At 37.2% G+C, this 27,404-nt stretch overlaps 1 protein-coding gene across 2 annotated transcripts in view; it reads right to left on the reverse strand.

Annotated features, from left to right (window-relative positions):
• LOC123549390 (phosphoenolpyruvate carboxykinase [GTP]-like) overlaps positions 1–27,404 on the reverse strand; it is a 51,823-nt gene that overhangs the window by 11,468 nt on the left and 12,951 nt on the right. For both annotated transcript variants that reach the window (XM_053545429.1, XM_053545430.1), the window contains exons 3-8: positions 21,334–21,455; positions 18,805–18,986; positions 12,361–12,564; positions 6,552–6,739; positions 4,423–4,552; positions 1,118–1,332 (exon numbers count right to left, since the gene is read on the reverse strand). In XM_053545429.1, the coding sequence (XP_053401404.1) occupies positions 1,118–1,332; positions 4,423–4,552; positions 6,552–6,739; positions 12,361–12,564; positions 18,805–18,986; positions 21,334–21,455 (1,041 nt within the window). The remainder of the gene's footprint in view (positions 1–1,117; positions 1,333–4,422; positions 4,553–6,551; positions 6,740–12,360; positions 12,565–18,804; positions 18,987–21,333; positions 21,456–27,404) is intronic.

Raw genomic sequence — 27,404 nt, forward strand, 5'->3', positions numbered from 1 at the left:
ATTAAAGACACTGAAAACGGTCTAATAATCGATTCTGGAGCCTGATTTCAGTCACTTGTCACATAAGACAGAGGGTTGCTAAATTCAGACTATTCTTATAGTAAATTTCATCTGGGAAAATAAAATAAGGGTCGAATTTGACAGGAGTCGCTAAATTCAGGGGGTCGTTAAGGTAATCTCGACTTAACTATATTTCAAAGATTTTATTGATTTTATTTTCAAATTGGTAAGGAAAAATAAATAACAAGAGCTGTCGCTATTAGTGACAAATGCACCCGAAGTGTAACCAAGAATGCTACAGTTGTCTGCGCACAAAATATGCCAGAATAGTATAGGCATGAATAATTTTGTGACCATGACCATGACCTGAGAGACCCCCACCCCCCGCCAGTCATAAGCGCAACAAATCTCAATATGTTTAACATTTGCGTCAAATTATTTTCAAATCCCTTGATAAATGGCAGAGTTATGGACCAGACAAGAAATAGACCATGTTAACCTTTAACCTCTTAAGTGTGACCTTGACCTTAGAGCTAGGTGTCTGGATCTTGTGCATGACACATAATCTCATTATGGGGAACATTTATGCCAAGTAATTTTAAAATCCCTTGATGAATAGCAGAGTTATGGACCTGACACAAAACAGACCCTGTGAACCTTCGACTTCTAAGTGTGACCTTGACCTTGTAGCTAGGGGTCTGGGTTTAAGCATCACACATTGTCTCATTATGATAAACATTTATGCTAAGTTATTTGAAAATCCCTTCACGGATGGCAGAGTTATAGACCAAACACGAAACAATAATAACCTTTGACCTCTAAGTGTGACCTTGACCATGGTCTGGGTCTTGCACATGACACTTTGTCCTATTATTGTGAACATTCATGTCAAGTTATTTTAAAATCCCTTTATGGATGGAAGAGTTACTGCCCAGACAAGAATTTACCAGATGCATGCACAGAAAGTGCTATTTTAATATGCCGCCTTTTGTGGGGCATAAAAAGAACCTATGTATTACATGACTTTCAATTCAGCCTACTGGATTTAGAATTACAAAGCAAGTGATTAAAAATGAAATACTGTCTTGCCATAGACATCATTCTAAAATTCTCATACCTTGTCGGGAATTTCATCCTCAAGTCCTTCCCAGAAAAAGCCACCATCATGAGTCTCAGCAACATTGGTGAAGATAGTGTTACTCATACAAGTCTTCATAGCATTCGGGTTGGTTTTCATGTTTGTTCCTGGGCATACACCAAAGAAGCCAGCTTCTGGGTTGATACCATACAAATCTCCTTTTTCATCAAACCTCATCCAGGCAATATCATCACCTACAATAATACCATCCATGAGGCATTAAGACTAATGGCTAACAATAGATTGCTCTACGGGTCAACACAACTTGTGTAACTTTCTAAGTCTCAAAAATAATGATGTACTATGAACTATAGTAATAGAATAAGTATAAGTTTACAAATATTACAGCAACTCCTCTATGAAGTTCCTCGGCAATGTTGTCCATAGAAATGTTTTTTACTTTAAATACTATCAACCAACAGCCAAAGTGGCATTTCTACACATCATTGATTTTTAACAGCAGCAGCATCTTCTTATTACATATTCTTACCAAGTTTTCGTTTCATACTAAATTTACTATATCTAATAGGGCTGTAACAATACACTAAGGGTTGAATATCATTCATATCACGAATACAGGGTGACGAATACGAATATTTGAGCCGTGCCATGAGAAAACCAACATAGTGGCTTTGTGACCAGCATGGATCTGGTCAGGATCCATGCTGTTCACTTACAGTTTCTCTTATTGCAGTAGGCTTTAAAAGCGAACAGCATGGATCCTGACCAGACTGCGCAGATGCGCAGGCTGGTCTGGATCCAGGCTGGTCGCAAAGCCACTATGTTGGTTTTCTCATGGCGCGGCTCATTTATTCATGAACATGAATTCTAAACAAAAAGATCACTGAACATTATGTGGCTTATGCCAACAATATATTAGTCTGCTGACTAGATTATAGTACTTACTGGGTACTCAAAACCCTGTGAAATAATACTGTTTTAAAGTAAAAAAAAAACACTGAGTCAACATGTAAGTTTAAAAGCTTTGGATTCATATGACTAGAACTGTCAAATGTTTGGCAAAAATGACTAGACGTGACTATATAACATGACTAAAAACTGGCAAAAACACACATGACTAGAACAGTTAAATGTTTCAAAACATGCGATGTGTATTTGGCAGGAGGATCCACAATTTCAACGGTTTGCTCGTTGCTCAACATGTTGTTTATGTAGATGGTTTTTGGATGTCGTAAAATGGGAATTCCCACATGTTGAAATCAAATTTTGATTAAATATGAAATTTGATTATGAATTCAATTTTAAACCCAGGATATTATGAAAAGCATTTTACTGATGGTAAACCATCAAATATCGGCCCTATGACTTATTAAATTAATGTCATGAAAATATCTGTCAAACATTGTGGGGTAATTCGAAGAACACGACGAAATAGTGCGAAATGGGCTATTACACGAAAGCGTTTTTGGTAGATTTGTGTTTTAGGTAAATTCAAGTTTTAATAATCATAAAACCGTTGTCGATTTCCAGCAGGACATACGATTTCTAGTCTTGCTTTCCTTCCCTGCTTTCACAAATATTGTGCTTTTTCAAAAAATCACAACCCCAGCATTTTTTCCCAACTTATATGTCCTTACATAAAGCTGGCAAAAATTTGAAATACACCAAAATTAGAGTAATGTGAACTGAAAAACATTTAGCCAGGATTAAGGGAAGTCCCTAATTACTAGTCTACTATAGTCAGAAATGACCTGACACTTAGATAAAAGATACAAACTTTTATCACATGTATGACGTCGTGGGAGTGAATAAAGCCATTACATAAATTTGATAATACACTAGTGTAATAAAGCTTTAACATCGACGTCGTTTATATAGAGGAGACGTTGGGCGAATTTACTTTGTCTATAACGGGTAAAGAAAGAAGAAATTTTGATGTTTCAACAGGAAAAGCTTACATGTGATAAAAAGAATATTACATTTGTGTGTCTCCACATTGAATTTATTAAACAAGTTGAATAAAATAATAAAATGCAAGGCTCAAACTCGTTGAATAAAAACTGATAAAATGTTCGGCAGAGCCTCGCATTTTATTATTTTATTCAACTTAATAAATTCAGTATGAAAAGACACTCATGTAATATCCTCTATATACATGTTGTATTCATTTTGGCCTGTTTGGTATATTGCAATGCTAAGCTCATATCTTATTTTCTTAAGTTGACAAGAGGTATTTTCAGGATCAGAATAACTCTACCACCTTTGTAAAAGCCACTCAAAATGTTTATGGGGAGAACATACACTTTAGCTCTCCTTAAAACAAGTGACCGAGTATTGCAAAAAAAAAATACTGAAGTTCCCTACCGGTATAAAACTTTGTTAGAGTTCCTCCCTTGTGGTTGTTGGCAACAGTGTTAGGACTAAAACTGCTTCAAGGCATTTAGGGGCTAAGAAACAAAAAATAATTTTACCTGAATTTCAATAGTGACCTTAATCTACAAGCACAGATCATGTACGCAACACATTGTCTCATCATGGGGAACATTTGTGTGCAGTACTAAGATAATCCATCAATGCACATAAAAGTTATGGAGCGGAAACAATTTTACTTGCCCTTGAACAGTGACCTTGACCTTTGACGGACAACCATGGGTCATGTGCGCGACACATAGTCTAATCATGGGGTATATTTCTGTGTAGTAATAAAAAAAATCCTTCGATGCAATTTAGTTATGGAGTGAAGCGACAAACATAGATCGTTTTGACACACTGTTTCATCATGGGGAACATTTGTGTGTAGCACTAAAATAACCAATCAATGCATTTAAAAGTTATGGAGCAGAAACAATTTTTACTTGACCTTCTATAGTGACCTTGAACTTTGACCTACAAGCATAAGACATGTATGTGCATAATCTACACATCATCTTCTATTCACATACCAAGTTTTATTAACCTAGCTTGAATACTTTTTGAGTAATTGCAGGATCCAGATTTGTGGACAGACAAACGGAGGGCATTCCTATAGTTCCCTCCGGTGTTCCATGGTAGGGGACTAAAAACCTTTTAATAATCGTACACTATTTCAATGAACATAAATCAATTTTGGCAAATCAATTTCACTTAGTACCAGTATGGTTCATTTTTGACTGTTTTATACTATTATCTCAAACAGGCACAATTTTTTAATTGTTCTAATCCTTTAACAATATAACATTATTATCTGCACATAGATTAATGAACATATGTTGCCTTTTCTGTACATTCTATTATGTGAGTGATAAACTACAAAGCGTACTATTACAATGTAAAAGGATACTTACCAACACATCTGATCTCAAAATCCGGAAGGGCAGAGGTCAACATAGCCATGTTGGTTTTACCACATGCACTTGGGAAAGCTGCAGCGATAAATGTCTCTTTTCCTGTTTTCTTGTTTGTGATACCCATGATCTGGAAAAGACATCAGATAGGCATGTTTTAAATGACTGCTTTTTTGTTTGAACTGTTCTTGGAAGTTAAAAATGCAAAACACTGGAACAGGAGCTGCAGGGCCAATGCGGGACTTATTCTGCCCTTACTATATTAATGACAATGGCACATACAACACTATAATACTTTGACAGAATATAGGCCACAATAGGGCCCAGCTCCAGGAAAAGTAATTTTTCATGAAGAGAAATTATTTAAAGGCATTTCAATTTTTACCTACAGTAGCCCCGAGAAGGGTCTAAGTGCCTCCATCTGAACAAATCTGTGAGAGGCCCTTATAATGATGTTATAGTCCAAATCTAACAAAAGTTCAATCAAGCATTTCATGGAAATAAGTCTATATTTAGCTGTAGTGGCCTCTTTGTTTAAACAGTATTTACTGATATAGTTAAAACTGTTACAGTTTTACATATATACAAACATAAAGGATTGAGTGAGTAGCTATATGCTTTTTCATCAAAGCGCTCACCTGTATTCAAGGCTTCAAGTGTGCTTGCATATGTACAGAGTAAAATAGTTTTCTTCAATGTTAACTCATATTACATATGTCACAAACACCTTTGAACCTAGGGCAGTAACTTGAACAATTAAGGTAGACATTACAAATCTGATATCACACACCAAATATCAAGGCTCTAGCTATTACTGATTCAGAGAAGATTTTCAAAGTTTCTAATATAAAATCCTACAGTAAGTACATGTCAGACACAAGGGTGTGGCCATCTTTTGACTTTAGGGCAAAAATCTGGACAAGTATGGTATAAATAAAGGGAAAAGTGACCACACGCCCAGACAGCCATGTTTTTGATGAGTCGGAATAATTTGAATAATCTTGGTAGAGGGTCACACAAGAACCATTTGTGTATAATTATTTTAAAATCAGGCTAGCAGTTTCACACAAGAAGAATTTTAAAGTTTCCACTATATACATATGGGGAAAAGTGACCTTGCGCTCTGGCGGCAATGTTTTTCGACAAATCAAAATAATTTGAATAATCTTGGAAGAGGGTCACACAAGGACCACTTTTGTAAAATTATTCTAAAAATGGGCCAGCAGTTTCACACAAGAAAATTTTTAAGAGTTTCCATTATATACATATAGGGAAAAGTGACCACGCCCTCCGGTGGACATGGTTTTTTTTACCAATCAATATAATCTGAACAATTTTGGTAGAGGGTCAAACAAGGACTTTTTGTGTAACATTATTTTTAAATAGGGCCAGCAGTTTCAAACAAGAATAATTTTAAAGTTTCCATTATATACATATAGGGAAAAGTGACTATGCCCTCTGGCGGCCATATTTTTTGATGAATCAAAATAATTTGAACAATCTTGGTAGAGGGTGGCACAAGGACTATTTGTGTAAAATTATTCTAAAATTGAGCCAGCAGTTTCACACAAGAACATTTTTAAAATTTCCACTACATACACATATAGGGAAAAGAGACCACGCCCTCTGACGGCTATGTTTTTCAACAAATCAATATTTATATATATATATATATATACAGTCTTGGTTGAGGGTGACATGACCATTTGCGTGAAATTATTTCAAAATCAGACCATCGGTTTAGGAGATGTCTTTTTTTTTTATTTTTAGCTCTGGCCCCTATGTGCAACCATGCAGAACTGTTTCAACAACTTTGGTAGAGGACCATCCATGCCAAGTTTCATCAAAATCCATTCAGTGGTTATGGAGGAGATGTCTTTTAAACAAAATTGTTGACGACGGATGGACTCACGACGGACACAGCGTGATCACAATAGCTCACCCTAAGCATTAGAATAGATTTATTAGCATTTTTACAAGTTTCAGTGATTCATTATTTTAAGCTAGCCTGACTTCCTAAAATACCAAATGCACCTGTTGTTAAGCAATTTTTGTTTTCTGACGTAATGTGGAAGTAACTGTGGTCAAAAATGAGTGAACTCAGTGAACTAAATTGTAAGCTGCCTTACCAACATGTGCTCAGCTAGCCAGCCTTCTTCCCTGGCCAAGTTGCTTGCAATTCTAAGTGCAAAACATTTCTTTCCGAGGAGGGAGTTACCACCATAGCCACTTCCAAAGGAACAAATCTCTTTCGTCTCTGGGAAATGACCAATAAATACCTTTTCTGGGTTGCATGGCCAATGGTTGATAGTTTTCCCTGAAAAATATAACAAGGATGATGCAAATAGTGTATAAACGTTCCCCCTAAAAATTCTTGATAGAATATTGTTATAATGGCATAGAAACTCTAGTACAAGAGGGCCATGAAGCCTTAGATCAATCACCTGAGTTACACTGCTTGCTTAAACAGTTTTGGTAGATGCTTCAGTAAAGAAAATGTCTGTAAAAAAATTATTTTGAAATAGTGCCAGTGTTTTCAGACAAAAACATTTTTTTCTAAGCTCCTACTAAATAAATACAGGCTGGAAACAAGTGTCTGGGTGGAGGATTATGCCAGAGCATACTAAGAGACAATATGAAACAGTTTCAACTACATACATATAGGGAAATATGACGACATCCCCTATTTTAAAATCGAGAAAGTACCAGGACCAGGAGATTTTTAAAGTTTCCATTACATACATGAAAAGTGACTATGCCCCCTGGGGGCCATTTTCATTTACGAATCAAACTAATTTGAAAATCTTCGTAAAGGATCATCAAAGTAACATTTGTGTAAAGTGATTTTAAAATTGGGTCTGCTGTTTCTGACAAATTTTTTTTTAAGTTTCCGATATGTACTTATATTGCGAAAAGTGACCACACCCTCTGGCAGTCATGTTTTTTTTACGAATCAGAGTAATTTGAACAATCTTGGTAGATGGTCACATAAGACCATCTGTGTGAAATTATTTTAAATCAGGCAAGCAGTTTCATACAAGTAGAAGTTTTCACCAAATACATATAGGGAAAAGTTACCACATGCCCTGGAGGCCACACTTATAACAAATAGGAACAATTTGAACAATCTTGGTAGAAGGTTACATGCAGACCATTTATGTTAAATTATTTCAAAATTGGACCAGGGCAGGAGGAGATATCGTTTGAATATTTTTCTATTTTTAGCTCTTGCCGCCCATATGTGAACCGTTTGAACATCTTTGGTAGAGGACCACTCAAACAACATTCAGGCCAAGTTTCATCAAAGTTTCATCATATTCCATTAAGTGGTTTTTGAGGAGATGTTGTTTGAACAAATTGTTGACAACAGACAGATGTATGCACAACTGACAAAGTATGATCACAATAGCTCAGGTGAGCTAAAAATCTTGACATAGGATGTAGGCCAATGGACGCAACATACACATATACCAATAGCTTACCCAGAACTAAGTTCAGGTGAGCTAAAAATGTTGATATAAGATGTAGGACAATGGTTCTCAAGTTACTGATCAGAAATTGTTTTTCATGTTCTGGTTCCTGTGACCTTGACTTTTGATCAAATGAACCAAAAAGCAATGTCCTCCTACATGTTAATCATCCTCATGGAAACTTTGGGTAAATGGCGAAGTTATAGTCAGAACGTTTGACCTACGGACGGGCTTGCCTGGACCTTCGATTTACTGTAACCACAAAAATTAGGGGTTTATTTTTGAAACCTCAACCAAAGAAGTGAATGTACTGTAGGTCAATTGCCCATTCTTGCATTCTGAAATGACGTGTAGGCCCTTGTGACCTTGACCTTTGAGAGGACGTCCCAAGACAACGGGTCTCTACTGTAGGTACCTATCATGCCAAGATTTGAAGATTCATCATGGTGACAAGTATGACCGGAAGATCAATGGACTTTCCTTTATGTCTAGTGACCTTGACCTTTAATAGAGTGACCCTCACGCAACTCATAATTGGTCACCATGCCAAGTTATTTGAGAACAACAATCATTCATGACAAGAAGAATGTTACCGAACGCAATCAATCATATCACTATCAAATTCTAAAGTGTGTTTGCTTTGGGTGTGGCTGGGTCGGGGGGTGCGACAACGTTTATTGTTGTATACAATATGCAGTTAGAAAACCAACATGAATAAAAAAGGAAAAAAACTACAAAAGTGGTGACTGGCCTGGTGAGTAGGACGGGGTCCTTGCGGCGACCAGTGCTTACTGGGTACAAAACATCACAGTTATTGAAAATCATCCATGAAAAGAATGGAAACGGTTACACGAAAATTCGACAACTGACGTCGATCAGATGTACAGATCGTGTTCTAAAAACTTATATGCCTCTTCATGGGGCATAAAAAAACATAAGGGGCTGTTACCTATCACATGTTAATCATCTTTGAGATTCAACATTCTGCTAGTGTTCTGAGAAATTGAGGAAACGGTTTTACATGTTCAGGCACCTGTGACATTGACCTTATCAGAAAAAAAAATAGTCATCTTCGGAGCCATACACCGCAAACTGTTTGATGTCTATTTCAAATTGATGTTCTACCGTTTACTGAGAAACTGAGGTAAGGCCTGTTATAAATAGGAATACTTGAGGAGGACCACAAAAAAACACGGGGTCATCTACCTGTATTATATCTAGAAGTTTAATTCAGGTTCAAAATTCTACAAGTTTACTGAATGGTGGATTCCATGTTGCTGAAAGTGACACGGACCCTTTAAATACCCCCCAACCCAATAATGGTCATCTACTCTGCATGTCCAATCATCCTATGAAGTTTAACATTCTGGGTCAAGTGGTTCTCAAGTTATTGATCGGAAATGGTTTTCCATGTTCAGGCCCCTGTGACCTTGACCTTTAACAGAGTGACCCAAAATTCATTTGGGGTCATCTACTCCATAAGCCCTGCCACCCTAAGAAGTTTGAAGGTTCTATGTCAAATGGTTCTCAATTACTGACCGGAAATGGATTTCCATGTTCTGTCCACTGTGACCTTGACCTTTAATAGAGTGACCCCAAAATCAATAGGGGTCAACTACTCTGTATGTCCAATCATCCTATGAAGTTTCAACATTCTGGGTCAAGTGGTTCTCAAGTTACTGATCGGAAATGGGTTTCCATGTTCAGGCCCCTGTGACCTTGACCTTAACAGAGTGACCCAAAAATCAATAGGGGTCATCTACTCCATAAGCCTTGCCACTCTAAGAAGTTTGAATGTTCTAGGTCAAATGGTTCTCAAGTTACTGACCAGAAATGGATTTCCATGTTCTGTCCACTGTGACATTGACCTTTAATAGAGTGACCCCAAAATCAATAGGGGTCAACTACTCTGCATGTCCAATCATCCTATGAAGTTTCAACATTCTAGGTCAAGCGGTTCTCAAGTTACTGATCGGAAATGGTTTTCCCTGTTCAGGCCCCTGTGACCTTGACCTCTGATGGAGTGAGCCTAGAGGTCACAATACGTGTTGTCTACTCCATAAACCCTGCCATCCTATGAAGTTTGAAGGTTCTAGGTCTAATGGTTCTCCAGTTATTGATTGGAAATGAAGTGTGACGGACGGACAGGGCAAAAACAATAGTGGGGGCAGACATAATTAAACAGTCTAGGAAATATGATCAGATAATTTTTTTAAGTATTTTTTTCCCTATATAACTCGTATACAAACGACCCCAGGGCGGGGCCTCTTTTCACCCAAGGGGCATAATTTGAACAATCTTGTTAGAGAACCATAAGGCAATGCTACATACCAAATATCAAAGGCCTAGGCCTTGAACTTTCAGACAAGAAGATTTTTAAAGTGTTTTCCTATACAAGTCTATGTAAAACTTGGGACCCCCAGGGCAGGGCCTCTTTTCACCCCAGGGACATAATTTAAACAATTCTGGTAGAGGACCACTAGGCAATGCAACATACCAAATACCAAAAGCCTAGGCTTTGCAGTTTCAGGCAAGAAGATTTTTAAAGTTTTTTTCCTATATAAGTCTATGTTAAACTTGGGATCCCCAGGGCGGGGCCTCTTTTCACCCCAGGGGCATAATTTGAACAATCTTGGTAGAGGACCACAAGGCAATGTAACATACCAAATATCAAAGGCCTAGGTCTTGTGGTTTCAAACAAGAAGATTTTTAAAGTTTTTTCCTATATAAGTCTATGTAAAACATGGGATCCTTGGGGCGGAGCTTCTTTTCCTCCTAAGGGCACAATCTGAACAATCTTCATAGATGACCATTAGCTGATGTCACATGCCAAATATCGCAGCTCTATGCCTTGCGGTTTTTGACAAGAAGATTTTTAAGTTTTTCCTTTTGTTCTGTGTGGAATTCAATTCTTGAAAAATTTTGAAAGAGGGGCACCCAAGGATCATTCCTGTGAAGTTTGCTGTAAATCTGCCCAGCGGTTTTAAGATGATTTTTTTAGAAATTGTTGACGGACGGATGACACAAGACAGGCATCGAGCGGTCACAAAAGATCACCTAAAAAGTCTCAATATCAGAAAATGATACGCCTTTTGAGTGTTTAAAATGTCTTTCCATGATCTGACCTAGTGACCTCATTTATGACTTAAATAATCCAGTTTCAAACTTGACCTAGATTTTTTAGAGACAAACATTCTGACAAAATTTTATGAAGATCAATAGAAAATATGGCCTCTATGATTCAACCTTGTGACATTTTTTAAGATATCAGGTAACCCAGTTTAAACCTTTAAAGAGACCAACATTCTCAGAGTTTTATGAAGGTCAAGTAGTGAATGTGGCCAACAGAGTGTAGACAAGGTTTTTCCATAATTTGACATTGTGACCTAGTTTAAGACCTCAAGTAACCAAGCTTTGAACCTGGCCAAGATTTCATAGAGACAAACATTCTGGCAAAGTTTTATGAAGATCAAATACAAAATGTGACCTCTAGCGTGTTAACAAGGTTTTAAATGACCTAGTTTTTTTCTAAGTGACCCTTTTACAAATTCATTTTAGTTTTAAAACAGACAAAAATTCTGACATAAAAGGACATTGGCATCAGATCTTGTAATCTGATACTGTGCCTGTTACAAAATCAAATTATTTAGATTTTCCCCTTTTGGGGGTTTTTCACGCTATATTTTCCCCTGAAGAAAATAAACTACTATTATCTATTACAAAATGGAACAGTAACGGTAATTTTTAGCATAGACAATTAGCGCAGAGAGTAGTTTCCCTTTACTTGATAGGGGAAAATTGTAAAGAAACTTGTTTTGAAGCTGGAAAATCGTCTATACCTGTGTATAATATGCACCCACCATTCGGGGGTGGTCCCAGGGGGACTAACAAGAGCTGTCACAGGAGACAGCGTGCTCAACTATTTCATGCTGGATAGAGAAACCGGGCACGTCTGAGGAAGTTGGAGCAGTCAGTGGAGTGTTTAATGACTCAAACGGTGGATGAAGTTATTGCACAATAGCTTGAGTCTGTGTCAAAAATATTAAGTAATAAGAGAGATAAAGTGTATCAAAACACTAAATACATGAGGCAGAAAATGCAGCCTTTAAAGTGTTAATACAGTTTTCCTATTAACTGACCTAGTGACCATAGTTTTTGTCCACAGATGACCTAGTATCACCTTCCAAGATTTTATTGAGGGTGATATTCTGACCAAGTTTCATTACCTTTGGGCTAAAATTGTGACCTCTAGAATATTAACAGTATTGTCGACGACGGAGGAGGTACACAGGGTGATCACAGTAGCTTAGCTGAGCAAAAAACGTGAACCAACACAGACGCTGGTGCGAGTGCAATAGCCCTCCTTACTTTTTGAATAGCTGAGAAAAAAGTGTGATACAATGTCATGTAAGTTGCTATATCAAAACATTAATACATTCAATTTTAAGTAAATCTATATGTTACCTACTTTGATTTGGCCTAGGTGATCCCATTGAGTGTAAACACTTGACAAATTCACCGTCTCCAAGCGCATCCCAGACTTTAGGTGACACTCTAGTCATGATACGCATACACAACAGAACATAGTTGGAGTCTGTGAGCTCTACACCAATCTTTGATAAAGGTGATCCAATAGGTCCCATACTAAATGGAATCACATACATTGTGCGTCCTGAAATCATAATGATCTTTTACATAATAACTTAATTCTCAAATCTGAACAGGTAAAAAGCATATACAAATTCTCACTGCATCAAAAGCTTTAGATATACAGTCAAACTTCATTCGCTCACTCAGATAATTCGAACAGTACCCTTCGTTTGTACTCATCGTCAAGTTCCTATTATAATGTTTTTTGTTTGCTGGCTAGAACTGATATCTCTAAAGAAATTTTGCCAGTCCCGTCAAGTTTCACTGAACAAAGTTCAACGTTACCAACAAGGAGCTGCGTTTTCTGAACGCAAAATCATGCCACCAGGTGTATGACCAAAGATGCTGTTTCTAAGGTTTTAAGTTTAAAGGTGACGATCATATGAAGATCAAGGTCATCTATATATGTCAGTTTGTTGGTCTTGCCACAAAGTTTAACAAGAGCTCGTCGAACACGAAATGTCCCACTTGATGCATTCAGTAATTGCACAAGGAACAGAAATTATATGCTCACTGTAAACAAAAGTTCTACTGTTCTGGTTCGATGTGACCTTGACCTTATACCTATTGACCTCAAAATCAACAGGGGTCATCTGCTGGTCATGATCAACCTCCCTGTTAAGTTTCGTGATCCTTGGCCCAAGCATTCTCAAGGTATCATCTGGAAAGAGTTTAACTGTTCCGGGTCAATGTGACCTTTACCTTTGGCCTACTGACCTCAAGAACTATAGGGGTCATCTACTGGTCATGACCAACTTCCCCATCAAGTTTCATGATCCTAGGCCCAAGCGTTCTCAAGTTATTGTCTGGAAACGGTTTAAATGTTCCGGGTCACTGTAACCTTGACCTTTGACCTACTGACCTCAAAATGAATAGGTATCATCTGCTGGTCATGATGAACCTCTCTATCGTCTTTCATGACCCTTGGTCCAAGTGTTCTGAAGTTATCGTCCAGAAACTGTTTCTGGCCAATGTGACCTTGAACTTTGACCTAATAACCTCAAAATCAATAGGGGTCATCTGCTGGTCATGATCAATCTCCTATCAATTTTCCTGATCCTAGGTCCAAGCCTTCTTATCGCCCAGAAACCATTTTACTGTTCCTGGTCACTGTGACCTTGACCTTTGACCTATTGATCTCAAAATTAAAAGGGGTCATCTGCTGGTGATGACCAACCTCACTATCATCTTTCATGATCCTAGGCCCAAGCAATCTTGAGTTATCATCCGGAAACCATTAAACTGTTCCAGGTCACTGTGACCTTGATCTTTGACATACTGACCTCAAAATCAATAGGGGTCATCTGCTGGTCATGACGAAACTCCCTATCAACTTTCATGATCCTAGGCCCAAGCGTTCTTGAGTTATCATCCGGAAACCGTTAAACTGTTCAGGGTCACTGTGACCTTGACCTGTGACATACAGATCTCAAAATTAATAGGGGTCATCTGCTGGTGATGACCAACCTTCCTCTCAACTTTCATGATCCTAGGCCCAAGTGTTATTGAGTTATCATCCGGAAACGGATTCGTCTACATTCCGACCGACCGACTGACATCTGCAAAACAATATACCACTCCTTCTTCGAAGGGGGGCATATGAACTAGATTGGGTCATTTATGTGGACTGTAGGACCAAAAATGCTCTTTATCAAGGTTTTTAGTTTGAAGGTGAATGTCATATATATGAGGGTCCAGGTCGTTTGTATATATGTATATTCGTAGGTCTTCAGTCATCCAAGCATTAATGTGGGCTATAGGCAAAACGGCAAAATCTGCTTTACGAAAATGTTGTTTTTGAAGTTTGAAGGAGATGGTCATATGAAGGTCAAGGTCATCTATATTTGGTCAGTTTGTATGTCTTGCCACAAGGTTTCAAGAGTGTGAGTATTAACTAAATTGGGTCATTTATGTGGGTTGTAGGACCATAAAATGGGCACCCACCAGAGTATCTTTGTCTTTGTTAGTTCCAGTGTGATATTAAAAATTCATTATATACTTTCCACTGAAATATTGAGAAATATTGATTAAACAAGAAATATTGGTACCACTGATGGATGCTCCCCTAAATTTTCATATTAAAAGAACAAAAGTGGAATTTACTGACTGGACACATATAGTTTAAAAGGCAAAATCTCACTGAAAACTCATTCCAATGGATAATCAAGAAAACATGCACACCTCCTCTTAAGAGTGAAGCGTCCTATCAATTTTTGCTGAATTAAAGGGAGTGGTTGCTGAGAAATATTTCTAACTATGATGGCGCTATACTAATGTTGAATAATCAAAGGGCATTAAATCAGTGAAAATCATCCAACAGAAACAAAAAGATAAGATAATATGCATATCCTCTTGTTAGTAAAGCTTCCTATGAAGTATGGCAAAATTCCAACCAGTGGTTGCTGAGAAATATTCTGGACAAGAATTGTACTGTTGAATAATCAAAGGGCAATAACTCAATGAAAAATCATTTGATCGAAACATGAAGATAATGTGCGCATCTCTTCTTAATAGTGAAGCTTCATATGAAGTTTCGCTAAATTCCAACCAGTGGTTCCTGAGAAATACTCCATACAAAAATTGTAACTATAGTATACTATTGTTGAATAATCAACGGGCAGTAACTGGGTGAAAAATCATCCAACCGAAACATGAAGATAATATGCATATCTCCTCTTGATAGTAAAGCTTCCTACGAAGTATGGCTACATTCCAACCAGTGTTTCCTGAGAAATACTCCGGACAAGAATTGTACTATAGTATACTATTGTTAAATAATCAAAGGGCAATAACTCAGGGGTCGCGCTGTCGGTCGCCAATGGCGCCAAATGCGCCGATTTACAAATTCTGGCGCTAATTTGGATCAGTTGGCGAAAGTTTCTGGCGACAACAAAGCAAAGATCGGGCCGAGACATTTTTTTAATGACACCAAGGATCATCCTACCTAGTCGCTGTGAAGTTAATTATCGCCTGCGGGCGTATCCGAATCGCCGAGTTGTAATCTGTTTGTTTAATTAATTAATGTTGTAAAACCGATGTCAATTATCGATAAATCCCTGGTTAACTCCGCCTACTTGCCTGTCAAACTTCAACCAATCGTAGCGTTATTTATCAATATTGCAAGCCGCCGCCATTTTCAAAATTTTCAATCGGCGTGAAAAGCCGATAATTTTATCGAGTGCAGACTAAAACCTTCTTCAGCATGATCTTAATGTATCAGTCTTACGTTATTTCTTTATTTTATTATAAAATTGCCTCCAAATTTATTCAATCACGGCCAATTTCTATAAATGAATTGGCCGGGAACCAATTTCGCGGACGTCTAACAGCCGTATAAATACATGTAATTTGTAAAAATATCGAGAAGTTTGGTTTGTTTTCGAAAAATTAATAAATAAATCGAGTCAAACTATAAATCTGAACAAGTTGATGCAAGAATCGGTTATTTTTAAAGCAAAAGAATCGAAACATGCACGAAAACTTCCACGGCGTTCGATCGTACACCTGATCAATTTACGAGTTTCGGACGCGAAAATTTCGGATGAAAATTTAAAGGGGACTTTTTTTTATAGCGCAGTTTGTACTTTATTTAGAAATGATTAAAAAAATTTGTAAGACACTCGTTTTACTAAAATGTTCTTTAAACTTTGCTTTTTATTCTATTTGTTTTGTTACTTTTGTAGTTTTGAAATTGAACTGAAATAAATGAAGTTGAATTTTAGTATTTATTTTCGTTCTTGTAGTTTATAATTCAGGTAAAATCTCTTGGCACTGGCACCAATGTTGGCTCCAGTGGCTCCTCTTTGGCTCCAACTTTTGCCAAATGGCGAAAGTGTTGGCGACAGCTTAGAAATATCCAGAGCCACCCCTGTAACTCAATGAAAAATCATCTGACCAGAATACAAAGATAATATGCGCATCTCCTCTTGATAGTGAAGCTTCCTATGAAGTATGGCTAAATTCCAACCTGTGGTTGCTGAGAAATACTCCAGACAAGAATTGTACTATAGTGTACTATTGTTGAATAATCAAAGGGCAATAACTGGGTGAAAAATCATTGGACCAGGACAAGATAATATGCGCATCTCCTCTTGATAATAAAGCTTAATATGAAGTATTGCTAAGTTCAAACCAGTTTTTTTGTTTGTTTTGGGTTTAACGCCGTTTTTCAACAGTATTTCAGTCATGTAACGCCGGGCAGTTAACCTAACCAGTGTTTCTGGATTCTGTACCAGTACTAACCTGTTCTCCGCAAGTAACTGCCAACTTCCCCACATGAATCTAAATTCAAACCAGTGGTTCATGAGAAATACTCCAGACAAGAATTGTACTCTAGTATACTATTGTTGAACAATCAAAGGGCAATAACTCAATGAAAAATCATCCAACCCCAACAGGAAGATAATATGCGCATCTCCTTTTGATAGTGAAGCTTCCTATGAAGTATGGCTAAATTACAACCTGTGGTTCCTGAGAAATACTCCATACAAAAATTGTACTATAGTACACTACTGTTGAATAAGCAAAGGGCAATAACTCTGTGAAAGATTACCTGACTGGAACACAAAGATAATATGCGCATCTCCTCTTGATAGTGAAGCTTCCTATGAAGTATGGCTAAATTCCAACCTGTGGTTCCTGAGAAATACTCCGGACAAAAATTGTACTATAGTATACTACTGTTGAATAAGCAAAGGGCAATAACTCTGTGAAAAATCATCTGACTGGAACACAAAGACAATATGCGCATCTCCTCGTGATAGTGAAGCTTCCTATGAAGTTTCACTAAATTCCAACCAGTGGTTGCTGAGAAATATCCCGGACAAGAACTGTACTAAAGTATACTATTTTTGAATAATCAAAGGGTCATTACTGGGTGAAAAATCATCCAACCGGAACACAAAGACACTATGCGCATCTCCTTTTGATAGTAAAGCTTCCTATGAAGTATGGCTAAATTCCAACCTGTGGTTCCTGAGAAATACTCCGGACAAGAATTGCACTATAGTATACTACTGTTGAATAAGCCAAGGGCAATAACTCTGTGAAAAATTACCTGACTGGAACACAAAGATAATATGCGCATCTCTTCTTGATAGTGAAGCTTCCTACGAAGTTTTGCTAAATTCCAACCAGTGGTTGCTGAGAAATATCCCGGACAAGAAATGCAGGATGGACGGACCGGCGGACGGACCGACATACGGACCAGAATCCAGTATAGCCCCCAGATACTAGTATCTCCGGGTATAATGATAGGATGACAGAATTTGTCATGGAATCTTAGGTCATATACCACCACTACAATTTTGGGTCTCATTTGTTAGCTGATTTTGCAGTTTGTGTGGTTGACTGAAAATATTTTTCTTGCATCAAAATGACCCCCACTTTTCTGGGTGGGGGTGCATTAGCGGGGTTGTGGGACTGACTGGGTGGAGGAGCGAGGTGGGGGGAGGGTACAACTTTGCATGTTGATAAATATTCATGGAAGGTTTATTAAGATTTAAAAAAGAAGAAAAAAAAAAACACCAAAATTGTTGGGTTGGGGGGTGGGGGGGGGGGGGGGGGGGGGGGGTCCATTCCAGGGCAGTGGGGTTGACCAGGTATGGGTACACAACTTCACATGTTGATAATAAATGTTCATGTGAAAAAATGAAAGAAGTTTAATGAAATTCTACCAATACAATTAAAGGACAATAACTCTGATGTCAATGAAGAGATCCTGACAAAACTGTGTGCACTACCACATTATGGCGATCTAAATTCAATTTAAGTTTCATAGTTCTAGGTCAAATGTGTCACAAGTTATCAAGCAGAAATTGCATGCCATATTTATAGTACCCTATACAGTAAACACTAGAAACTACTAAGGGCCATAACTCTGGTGTTACTTGGGCAATCTGACTGAAACTTGACAGGCTTATAGTAGTGAACATGTATAGGAAGCTTTATTCAAATATTCCAAACCACTTCATGGATATGGCTTCAGACGGACGGACGGAAAGACAACTCCAAAACTATATCTCTCCGCCTTCGGCAGGGGATAATAATAAAGAAGAACAGCTATTTAGTGTGTTGTAACCTACAACTTGGTATCTTCAATACCTTTTGAGTTATTCTCCCGACAAGAAGTGTGACGGATGGACAGATAGACGGCCGGACAAGGTGGTGACTATATGCTATATGCTCCCACTTTCAGGGAGCATAAAAATCTGTAAAGCAGATAAATCCAACAAAACCTCATGAAATCTTATCAAAATCCTACCTGCCATACAGCCATCAAAATTTTCCAAAGCTTTTTTGCCATCTTCTGGAGAACACCATCTTCCAAGAATTCCCTGGACACCTGGCGCTACATGTGGTACAGTTGTGTACTTGTCTTTTGTACACATCCATGTCTTTGACTCTACTCTTGCTACGTCAGCAGGGTCGGTGCGACAGATGTAGCTATAGAAGGGTACAATTTTACACTTTATTTTGAATGTCACTATTAAACAAAATTTGTAAATTGTCACAATATACACCTGTCCAGCAAATTACTTACTTTTAAAATGCTCTACTTATTAAGGAGGTAGGTTACCCTAATATTTGTATGTGCGCATGCCCAACCGGAAGTTAACTTGAGGATTTATGACAACGTTTACGACAAACTAAATGTGCTTGTATATTTATTTTTCTATAAAAAAGTCATTAACCTGTGTCTGATCTGATGCTTAATAGTTTAATAATGCAGAAATAATGAATAAATTACCACAGAAACGCTACAAAACATTGTTGCCTTAAAATGACGTCATCAACGTCATGTGTCAGTTACCGCACAAAATTAATAGCTTTTATCTTGAAAGTACGTAATTCTGAGCATTTTATTATTTGAACTATTGTTATACAGCCATTATTTGCCAAAATATTTTTATCTCGAAAAACCCATTATCATACATGGCTGTTTAAAAATGAGAGAAAATGCGTTACCATGAAAACACGAGCCCAGCAACATATACGTTTTAAGCGTATGCATGAATATTAAATAAAATTATCAACTACGAAGACTTCTACGGATAACAGTGAAACCGAAATACCCTGAAAAGTGTTAAATATCCATATTTTCCTTCTTCTTTAATAATAACTAGAAGATGCCATAAGCCCTACCATCCTATGTAGTTTGAAGGTTCTAGGTCAAATGGTTCTCCAGTTATTGACCGGAGATGAAGTGTGATGGACGGCCTGACAGACAGGGCAAAAAGAATATGTTTCACCCAGTCGGGGGAAGACATATATGCCTTCGGAGGGTCATGTACTTCAAACCTGGATAAAACTTGTACTCAAAGGGACAGATATAAACAGACTTGAGATTGTAAAACAGCTAAAACACTAACTTACACAAAATACAATACAATTAACTAATTTGAATTTACCCTGGTAACAAGGTAACCTATCTCCTTAAGCAGAGTAGTTGTCAATTTTTGCAATTTCAGTTAATTCAAAGGTCTTAACTCATGAGCCTCTTGGACAATCCAGTTGGTGAGATATCATGCCCATATGCATTGTGACCCAGATTGGTGACCATTGGATAAGAACTACCGAAGTTATCAGAGCACTCTGTCAATTTTCACAATTTTTAGTAATTCAAGGGCCATAACTCTCTGTGCAAATCCAGCTGGTTATCGATATTGGCTGCTATATCATGCCAATACATATTGTGACCAAGTTTGGTGATCATCTAGAAAGAACTGTTCAAGTTAGAGAGCAGACTACTTTAGTGGACACCACCCATCTGCCCACCACCAGCGGCAGACATCCTATTTCATGGGGGTATAAAAATCAACTCACTTCTACATCTTAAAAGCACAGGCCTTTTTTTCAAATATCAGTTTGAATGACAATCAGTTGGAAACAGGATGCCTTAATCAAACATCAATTAACAAGAAATATCGGTATGAATTCCCCAGTCGTTGCTGAGAAATACTTCCGACTTATTTATGTTTAGTAATGAAAGGGAAATAACCAAGTAAAAATCCTCTGACCAATACATAAAGAAAATAAGTGCATCTCCTCTTAAGAGAGAAGCTTCCTATAAAGTTCTGATGAATTCCATCCAGTGGATGCTGAGAAATACTCTGGATAAGAAATGGTACTATACTATACCACTGCTGAATAATCAAAGAGCAATAACTCGGTGAAAAATCATCCGACTTGAACAAGAAGACAATATGAACATCCCTCTTGGGAGTGAAGCTTCTTATGAAGTTTTGATGAATTCTAGCTAGTGATTGTTGAGGAATGCTATGGACAAGAAATGGTAATATAGTATACTAAGTTAACTCTGTCAAAAGTCATCAGACAAGAACACAAACTTAATATGCACATCTCCTCTTCATAGTAAAGCTACCTAATCCATCACATTATACGTTCGGTTTTTCTAAAACTGGCATATAAAAGAAACTGAAAGTCCTCTGCTATAAATTCACAAAGCCAACGCACATCTTAGATGATCACATACATGTTCAAATTGTACGTATAAATTTTGTCAATAAGTGATTTGAAAATACAGGGGTTTTCACTGATTTTTTTTTGTAACTCTATCTTTACACACTGAAAGTTTAGTGAATATCCATTATAAGTCGCTAGAACCAAGTTGCAAAGTTTTTCTATTTCTGACTCTAAATCCCTATTTGCAGCAGAGGGCAGTGAAAGTATGCTAAAACTTTGTTAAAGATCCATCAAATCATAGAATGGCATTTTATCTAAAATGGCTTATTCATCCCAGCGAGAATTGAGTATATAAGGATCATAATACTTGTTGTCATATTTGGTAAGTTTGTGGAGAAGTCCTCTTTCTTCAAGCTTGTGGATTATTTCATCAGCTTCAGCCCGCGACCCATCACAAATGTAGAGAGCTCTTGGCTTACATTTTTGTACCTGAAATATTGCAACATTAGGACAGTGTACTTGACTGCTTCAAATGACCATCATGAATGCTCCACTTTTTACAAGTTTTTACAAGTTTGTATCATGTTTCACTGGTAAATGTTTTCAAAACTTCTACTAGCTCAACAAATAATCATGTCAAATCAACAAAGTCTATTTCTTTGCTCATAAAATGAACAAGAGGGCCATGATAGCCCTTGGTCGCACACCTGAGTTACTTGCTTGAACAGTTTTGGCAGATGGTTGTGGAAAGAAAATGTCTGAAATTATTTTGAAATACTGTGTGTGTGTGTGTGTGTGTGTGTGTGTGTGATCAAAAAGATCAATACCTTGGTGAGAAAGAAACTATCTACCAACCTTATGCTAAAATTCTGGGTTGGGCAATTGCAAACAAACAATTTTTTAAGGATGGTAGCACTACAGCAGGGCTTCAGATAATTTTTTTGGCCTATGAGTATTTACTCATCATAATTCTTGCGCATTGAGTGTATAATATAGTTTAACCTAGGTTTATAGAGTACCATTCAATGCCTGTGTACGTTCAATGTGACAGAATGAATGCTGATTGTGCTCTGTTATGTAAAGCATCCAGACGATTCAGATTTAGTTTACGTTAGTAAAAAGTCATTGCATGCGTTTCTGTAACTTCATGTACGTTTTTATACGCTAAAAAATTAGCAGACATGCGTATATGCATTATTTCAAAGCGTAATTTACGCTTATACGCATCTTATTTGGAGCCCTGCTACAGTTTGGATTTTGTGAGGAATTTGGAAATATTAAATACTGACTGGATTTAAATTTGACCAGGACAGGATTTGGACTATTCTTTCAAATCAGAACTGGACATAACTGCTAGTTAATATTTTCAAAGTATTGGAATTGTTATTTTTAAAAATAAACTGTTTTGTTAACAGATGCTAGTTTGCTTTTCTGTTACTTTTAATATTTTAAGTAACAAGCAACACCTTAGACGTAACAAGATGGAATCTTAGGCTGAATATTCAGGTGTACTTACTCTTTCCTCGCTTATTTTTTTCTATTGAACAAATATATTCATTAAGTTTTTTTTATGAAGAGCCACTGAGTGGTTCAAGATAAGTAGGCATTAAATGATTAAAATGTATTTTTACTTTTAGCCCTAGCAACCCCCAAAAAGGGGCCAACTGCCCCAATTTGAACAAATTTGAGAGAGGACCTTATAAGTCTGATGAAAAACCACCCAGCCATTCATTAGAAGAAGTTGTTTAAAGGTATTTCTAGTTTTAGCTTTAGCAGCCCCTAAAAGGGGCCAAGTGTCCCCAATTGAAAAATTTTGGTCAAGGGTCTTATAATAATGCTACAAATCAAATCTGATGAAGATCCATCAAGCAGTTCATGAGAAGAAGCCTTTGACACTAACTTATCTGAACAGGGTGCACAAAGGAATCTCTACTTTTTAAATCTTTGGGTCCTCCTCAAATTTTGGGGCCCCTCTTAATATGACATATAAAACAAGAGCTGTCGGAGGACAGCAACGCTCGACTATTCAACAGCCTTGTCAATTGAATGAATACAAAAGTTGAAAAAGGGGCATAATTTTGTAAAATGCAAAGTAGAGGTATTGAACCTCTGTAATGCATGTTATATCATTGTCAGTGAACAAGTGTGTGAAGTTTCAATCCTTTCCAATTGTGGATACTGAGATACCAGCTTACATACAAAAACTTAACAAACAAGAGCTGTCCGTAAGACAGCCAAGCTCGACTATTCGAAATATTGTCCCAGAAGCAGGAAAATATTACCCAAAAAGGTTTAAAAATCAGAAGAGTTTTAAGTTCAAAAGGGGGAATAATTTGACCAAAATGCATATCAGTTATGGGACTTGCTGCTATTTAACTAGTTTTATAACCCCGAAGGCACATGTGAAGTTTCAATTCAATATCTGCATTAGTTTGGGAAGAAACTTGCATGTAAAACTTAACCAGAATTTTCAAAGTCTAAATGGGGGCATAATTTGCCCAAAATAACATGCCAGAGTTATGGGACTTGATCCAGTGAGGTTAGTAATTGATCTAGTAAAAGAAAAAATAAGTTTCAAATCTATATGCCTTTTAGTAATAGCTGTATTTTACTTGCACGCAAAGCTTTAACCAGAATTTTGCTAAGTCCAAAAGGGGACATAAGTTGGCCAAAATGAAGGTCAGAGTTTTTGGGACTTGCTGCTATCAACTAGTTTTATAACCCCGAAGACACATGTGAAGTTTCAAATCAATATCTGCATTAGTTTTGGAGATAGTTAAAATTGCATGTAAAACTTTAACCAAAATTTTCTAGTCTAAAAGGGGCATAATTTGCTCAAAAAACATGTCAGAGTTATGGGACTTGACCCAATGAGGTTGGTAATTGATCTAGAAAAAGAAAAAATAAGTTTCAAATTTATATGCCTTTTAGAAATAGCTGTATGTACCTGCACGCAAAACTTTAACCAGAATTTTCTAAGTCCAAAAGGGGGCATAATTTGGCAAAAATGAAGGTCAGAGTTATGGGACTTGCTGCTATCAACTAGATTTATAACCCCGAAGACACATGTGAAGTTTCAAATCAATATCTGCATTAGTTTTGGAGATAGTAACTTGCACGTAAAACTTTAACCAAAATTTTCTAAGTCTAAAAGGGGGCATAATTTGCTAAAAATACATGTCAGAGTTATGGGTCTTGACCCAGTGAGGTTGGTAATTGATCTAGAAAAAGAAAAAATAAGTTTCAAATCTATATGCCTTTTAGAAATAGCTGTATGTACTTGCACGCAAAACTTTAACCAGAATTTTCTAAGTCCAAAAGGGGGCATAATTTGGCCAAAATGAAAGTCAGAGTTATGGGACTTGCTGCTATCAACTAGTTTTATAACCCCGAAGACACATGTGAAGTTTCAAATCAATATCTGCATTAGTTTTGGAGATAGTAACTTGCATGTAAAACTTTAACCAAAATTTTCTAAGTCCAAAAGGGGGCATAATTTGCTCAAAATACATGTCAGAGTTATGGGACTTGACCCAGAGAGGTTGGTAATTGACCTAGAAAAAGAAAAAATAAGTTTCAAAGCTATATGCCTTTAATTGATGGCTGTATGTACTTGCATGCAAAAACTTAACCAAGGTGTGACGCCGACGCCGACGCCGACGCCGACGCCGACGCCAGGGTGAGTAGAATAGCTAGACTATTCTTCGAATAGTCGAGCTAAAAACTGCTAAGTCAAAGGGGCATAATTTTGTAAAAATGCCAAGTAGAGTTATGGGACCTTCACAGTGCATGTTAAATCATGACAGTGAACAAGTGTGTGAAGTTTCAATCCATTCCAATTAGTGGATACTGAGATATCAGATTACATACAAAAATTTAACCAAAAACTGCTAAGTCGAAAAAGGGGCATAATTTTGAAAACAAGAGCTGTCCATAAGACAGCCAAGCTCGACTATTCGAAATATTGTCACAGAAGCTGGAAATTATTACCCAAAATGTTAAATATCAAAAGAGTTTTAAGTTCAAAAGGGGACATATCAGAGTTATGGGACTTGATGCTATCAACTAGTTTTATAACCCCGAAGAAACATGTTAAGTTTCAATTCAATATCTGCATTAGTTTTGGGGATAGTAACTTGCATGTAAAACTTTAACCAGAATTTTCTAAGTCCAAAAGGGGGCATAATTTGCTCAAAATACATGTTAAGAGTTATGGAACTTGACCCAGTGAGGTAGGTAATTGATCTAGAAAAAGAATAAATAAGTTCCAAATCTATATGCCTTTTAGTAATAGCTGTAAGTACTTGCACGCAAAACTTTAACCAGAATTTTCTAAGTCCAAAAGGGGGCATAATTTGGCCAAAATACATGCCAGAGTTATGGGACTTGACCCAGTGAGGTAGGTAATTGATCTAGAAAAAGAAAAAATAAGTTTCAAATCTATATGCCTTTTAGTAATAGCTGTATGTACTTGCACGCAAAACTTTAACCAGAATTTTCTAAGTCCAAAAGGGGGCATAATTTGGCCAAAATACATGCCAGAGTTATGGGACTTGACCCAGTGAGGTAGGTAATTGATCTAGAAAAAGAAAAAATAAGTTTCAAATCTATATGCCTTTTAGTAATAGCTGTATGTACTTGCACGCAAAACTTTAACCAGAATTTTCTAAGTCCAAAAGGGGGCATAATTTGGCCAAAATACATGCCAGAGTTATGGGACTTGACCCAGTGAGGTAGGTAATTGATCTAGAAAAAGAAAAAATAAGTTTCAAATCTATATGCCTTTTAGTAATAGCTGTATGTACTTGCACGCAAAACTTTAACCAGAATTTTCTAAGTCCAAAAGGGACATAATTTGGCCAAAATGAAGGTCAGAGTTATGGGACTTGGTGCTATCAACTAGTTTTATAACCCCGAAGACACATGTGAAGTTTCAATTCAATATCTGCATTAGTTTTGGAGATAGTAACTTGCATGTAAAACTTTAACCAGAATTTTCTAAGTCCAAAAGGGGGCATAATTTGCTCAAAATACATGTTAGAGTTATGGAACTTGACCCAGTGAGGTTGGTAATTGACCTAGAAAAAGAATAAATAAGTTTCAAAGCTATATGCCTTTAAATGATAGCTGTATGTACTTGCATGCAAAAACTTAACCAAGGTGTGACGCCGACGCCGACGCCGACGCCAGGGTGAGTAGAATAGCTAGACTATTCTTCGAATAGTCGAGCTAAAAAAAGAGAGTAGAGTTATGGGACTCGCTTAGTGCTTGTCAGATCATGATAGTGAACAAGTATGTGAAGTTCAATCCATTCCCATTAGTAAGTACTGAGATACCAGCTTACATACAAAACCTTAACCAAAAATTTCTAAGTCGAAAAAGGGGCATAATTTTGTAAAAAGCAAAATAGAGTTATGGAACCTGTGCAATGTAGATCAGTTCATCACAGTGAATAAGTGTGTGAAGTTTCAATCCATTCCCACAAGTGGTTACTGAGTTACCAGCTTACATACAAAACCTTAACCAAAAATTTCTAAGTCGAAAAAGGGGCATAATTTTGTAAAAAAGCAAAATAGAGTTATGGAACCTGTGCAATGTAAGTCAGTTTGTCACAGTGAATAAGTGTGTGAAGTTTCAATCCATTCCCACAAGTGGTTACTGAGATACCAGCTTACATACAAAACCTTAACCAAAATCGGGACGCGGACGCGGATGCGGACGCCGACGCCGACGCTTGGGCCAGTGCAATAGCTCACTATTCTATGAATAGTCGAGCTAAAAAATCGCAACTAATGTCAAAACAAGTCAAGAGTTCTTATTTCACGTTTATATCCAGAGACGCTTTACACGCACGCAATTTATAAGCATCTGTTAACTACTGATTTTTTAATTCAGGACTGGCTCTAACTTTCCACCTCAGGTACATACATATTTTAACTGTTTATTAGCAAAATATCTTACAATATATTTCAAACAGATATTTATCTTTATTTTTATTTATAATTGACAAAACCAGGTATCCAGCCGGAACCCCATCTTTTAGAAGTTGGTGTTTCTCCTCAAAATTTGGGATCCTCGGGCCCCTGGGACACTGTTAGTGTCTAACCCTGAAGGCATTTACATTTTTGTTCTAGTGGCCCCTATAAGGGGGACCAACAACCCCCATTTGTACACATTTGGGAGAGGACCTTATAATGATGCTACAGACCAAGTTGGATGAAGATCCATCAAGCGGTTCATAAGTAGAAGTTTCAAGTCATTTCCTTTTTAGCTCATCTGATTTTTTGAAAAAAAATGATGAGTTATTGTCATCACTTGAGCGGTTGTCGGCGTCGGCGTCGGCGTCGGCGTTGCCTGGTTAAGTTTTATGTTTAGGTCAGCTTTTCTCCTAAACTATCAAAGCTATTGCTTTGAAACTTGGAATACTTGTTCACCATC

This window comes from Mercenaria mercenaria, chromosome 6 (genome assembly GCF_021730395.1).
Source record: "Mercenaria mercenaria strain notata chromosome 6, MADL_Memer_1, whole genome shotgun sequence".
Taxonomy (NCBI): domain Eukaryota; kingdom Metazoa; phylum Mollusca; class Bivalvia; order Venerida; family Veneridae; genus Mercenaria; species Mercenaria mercenaria.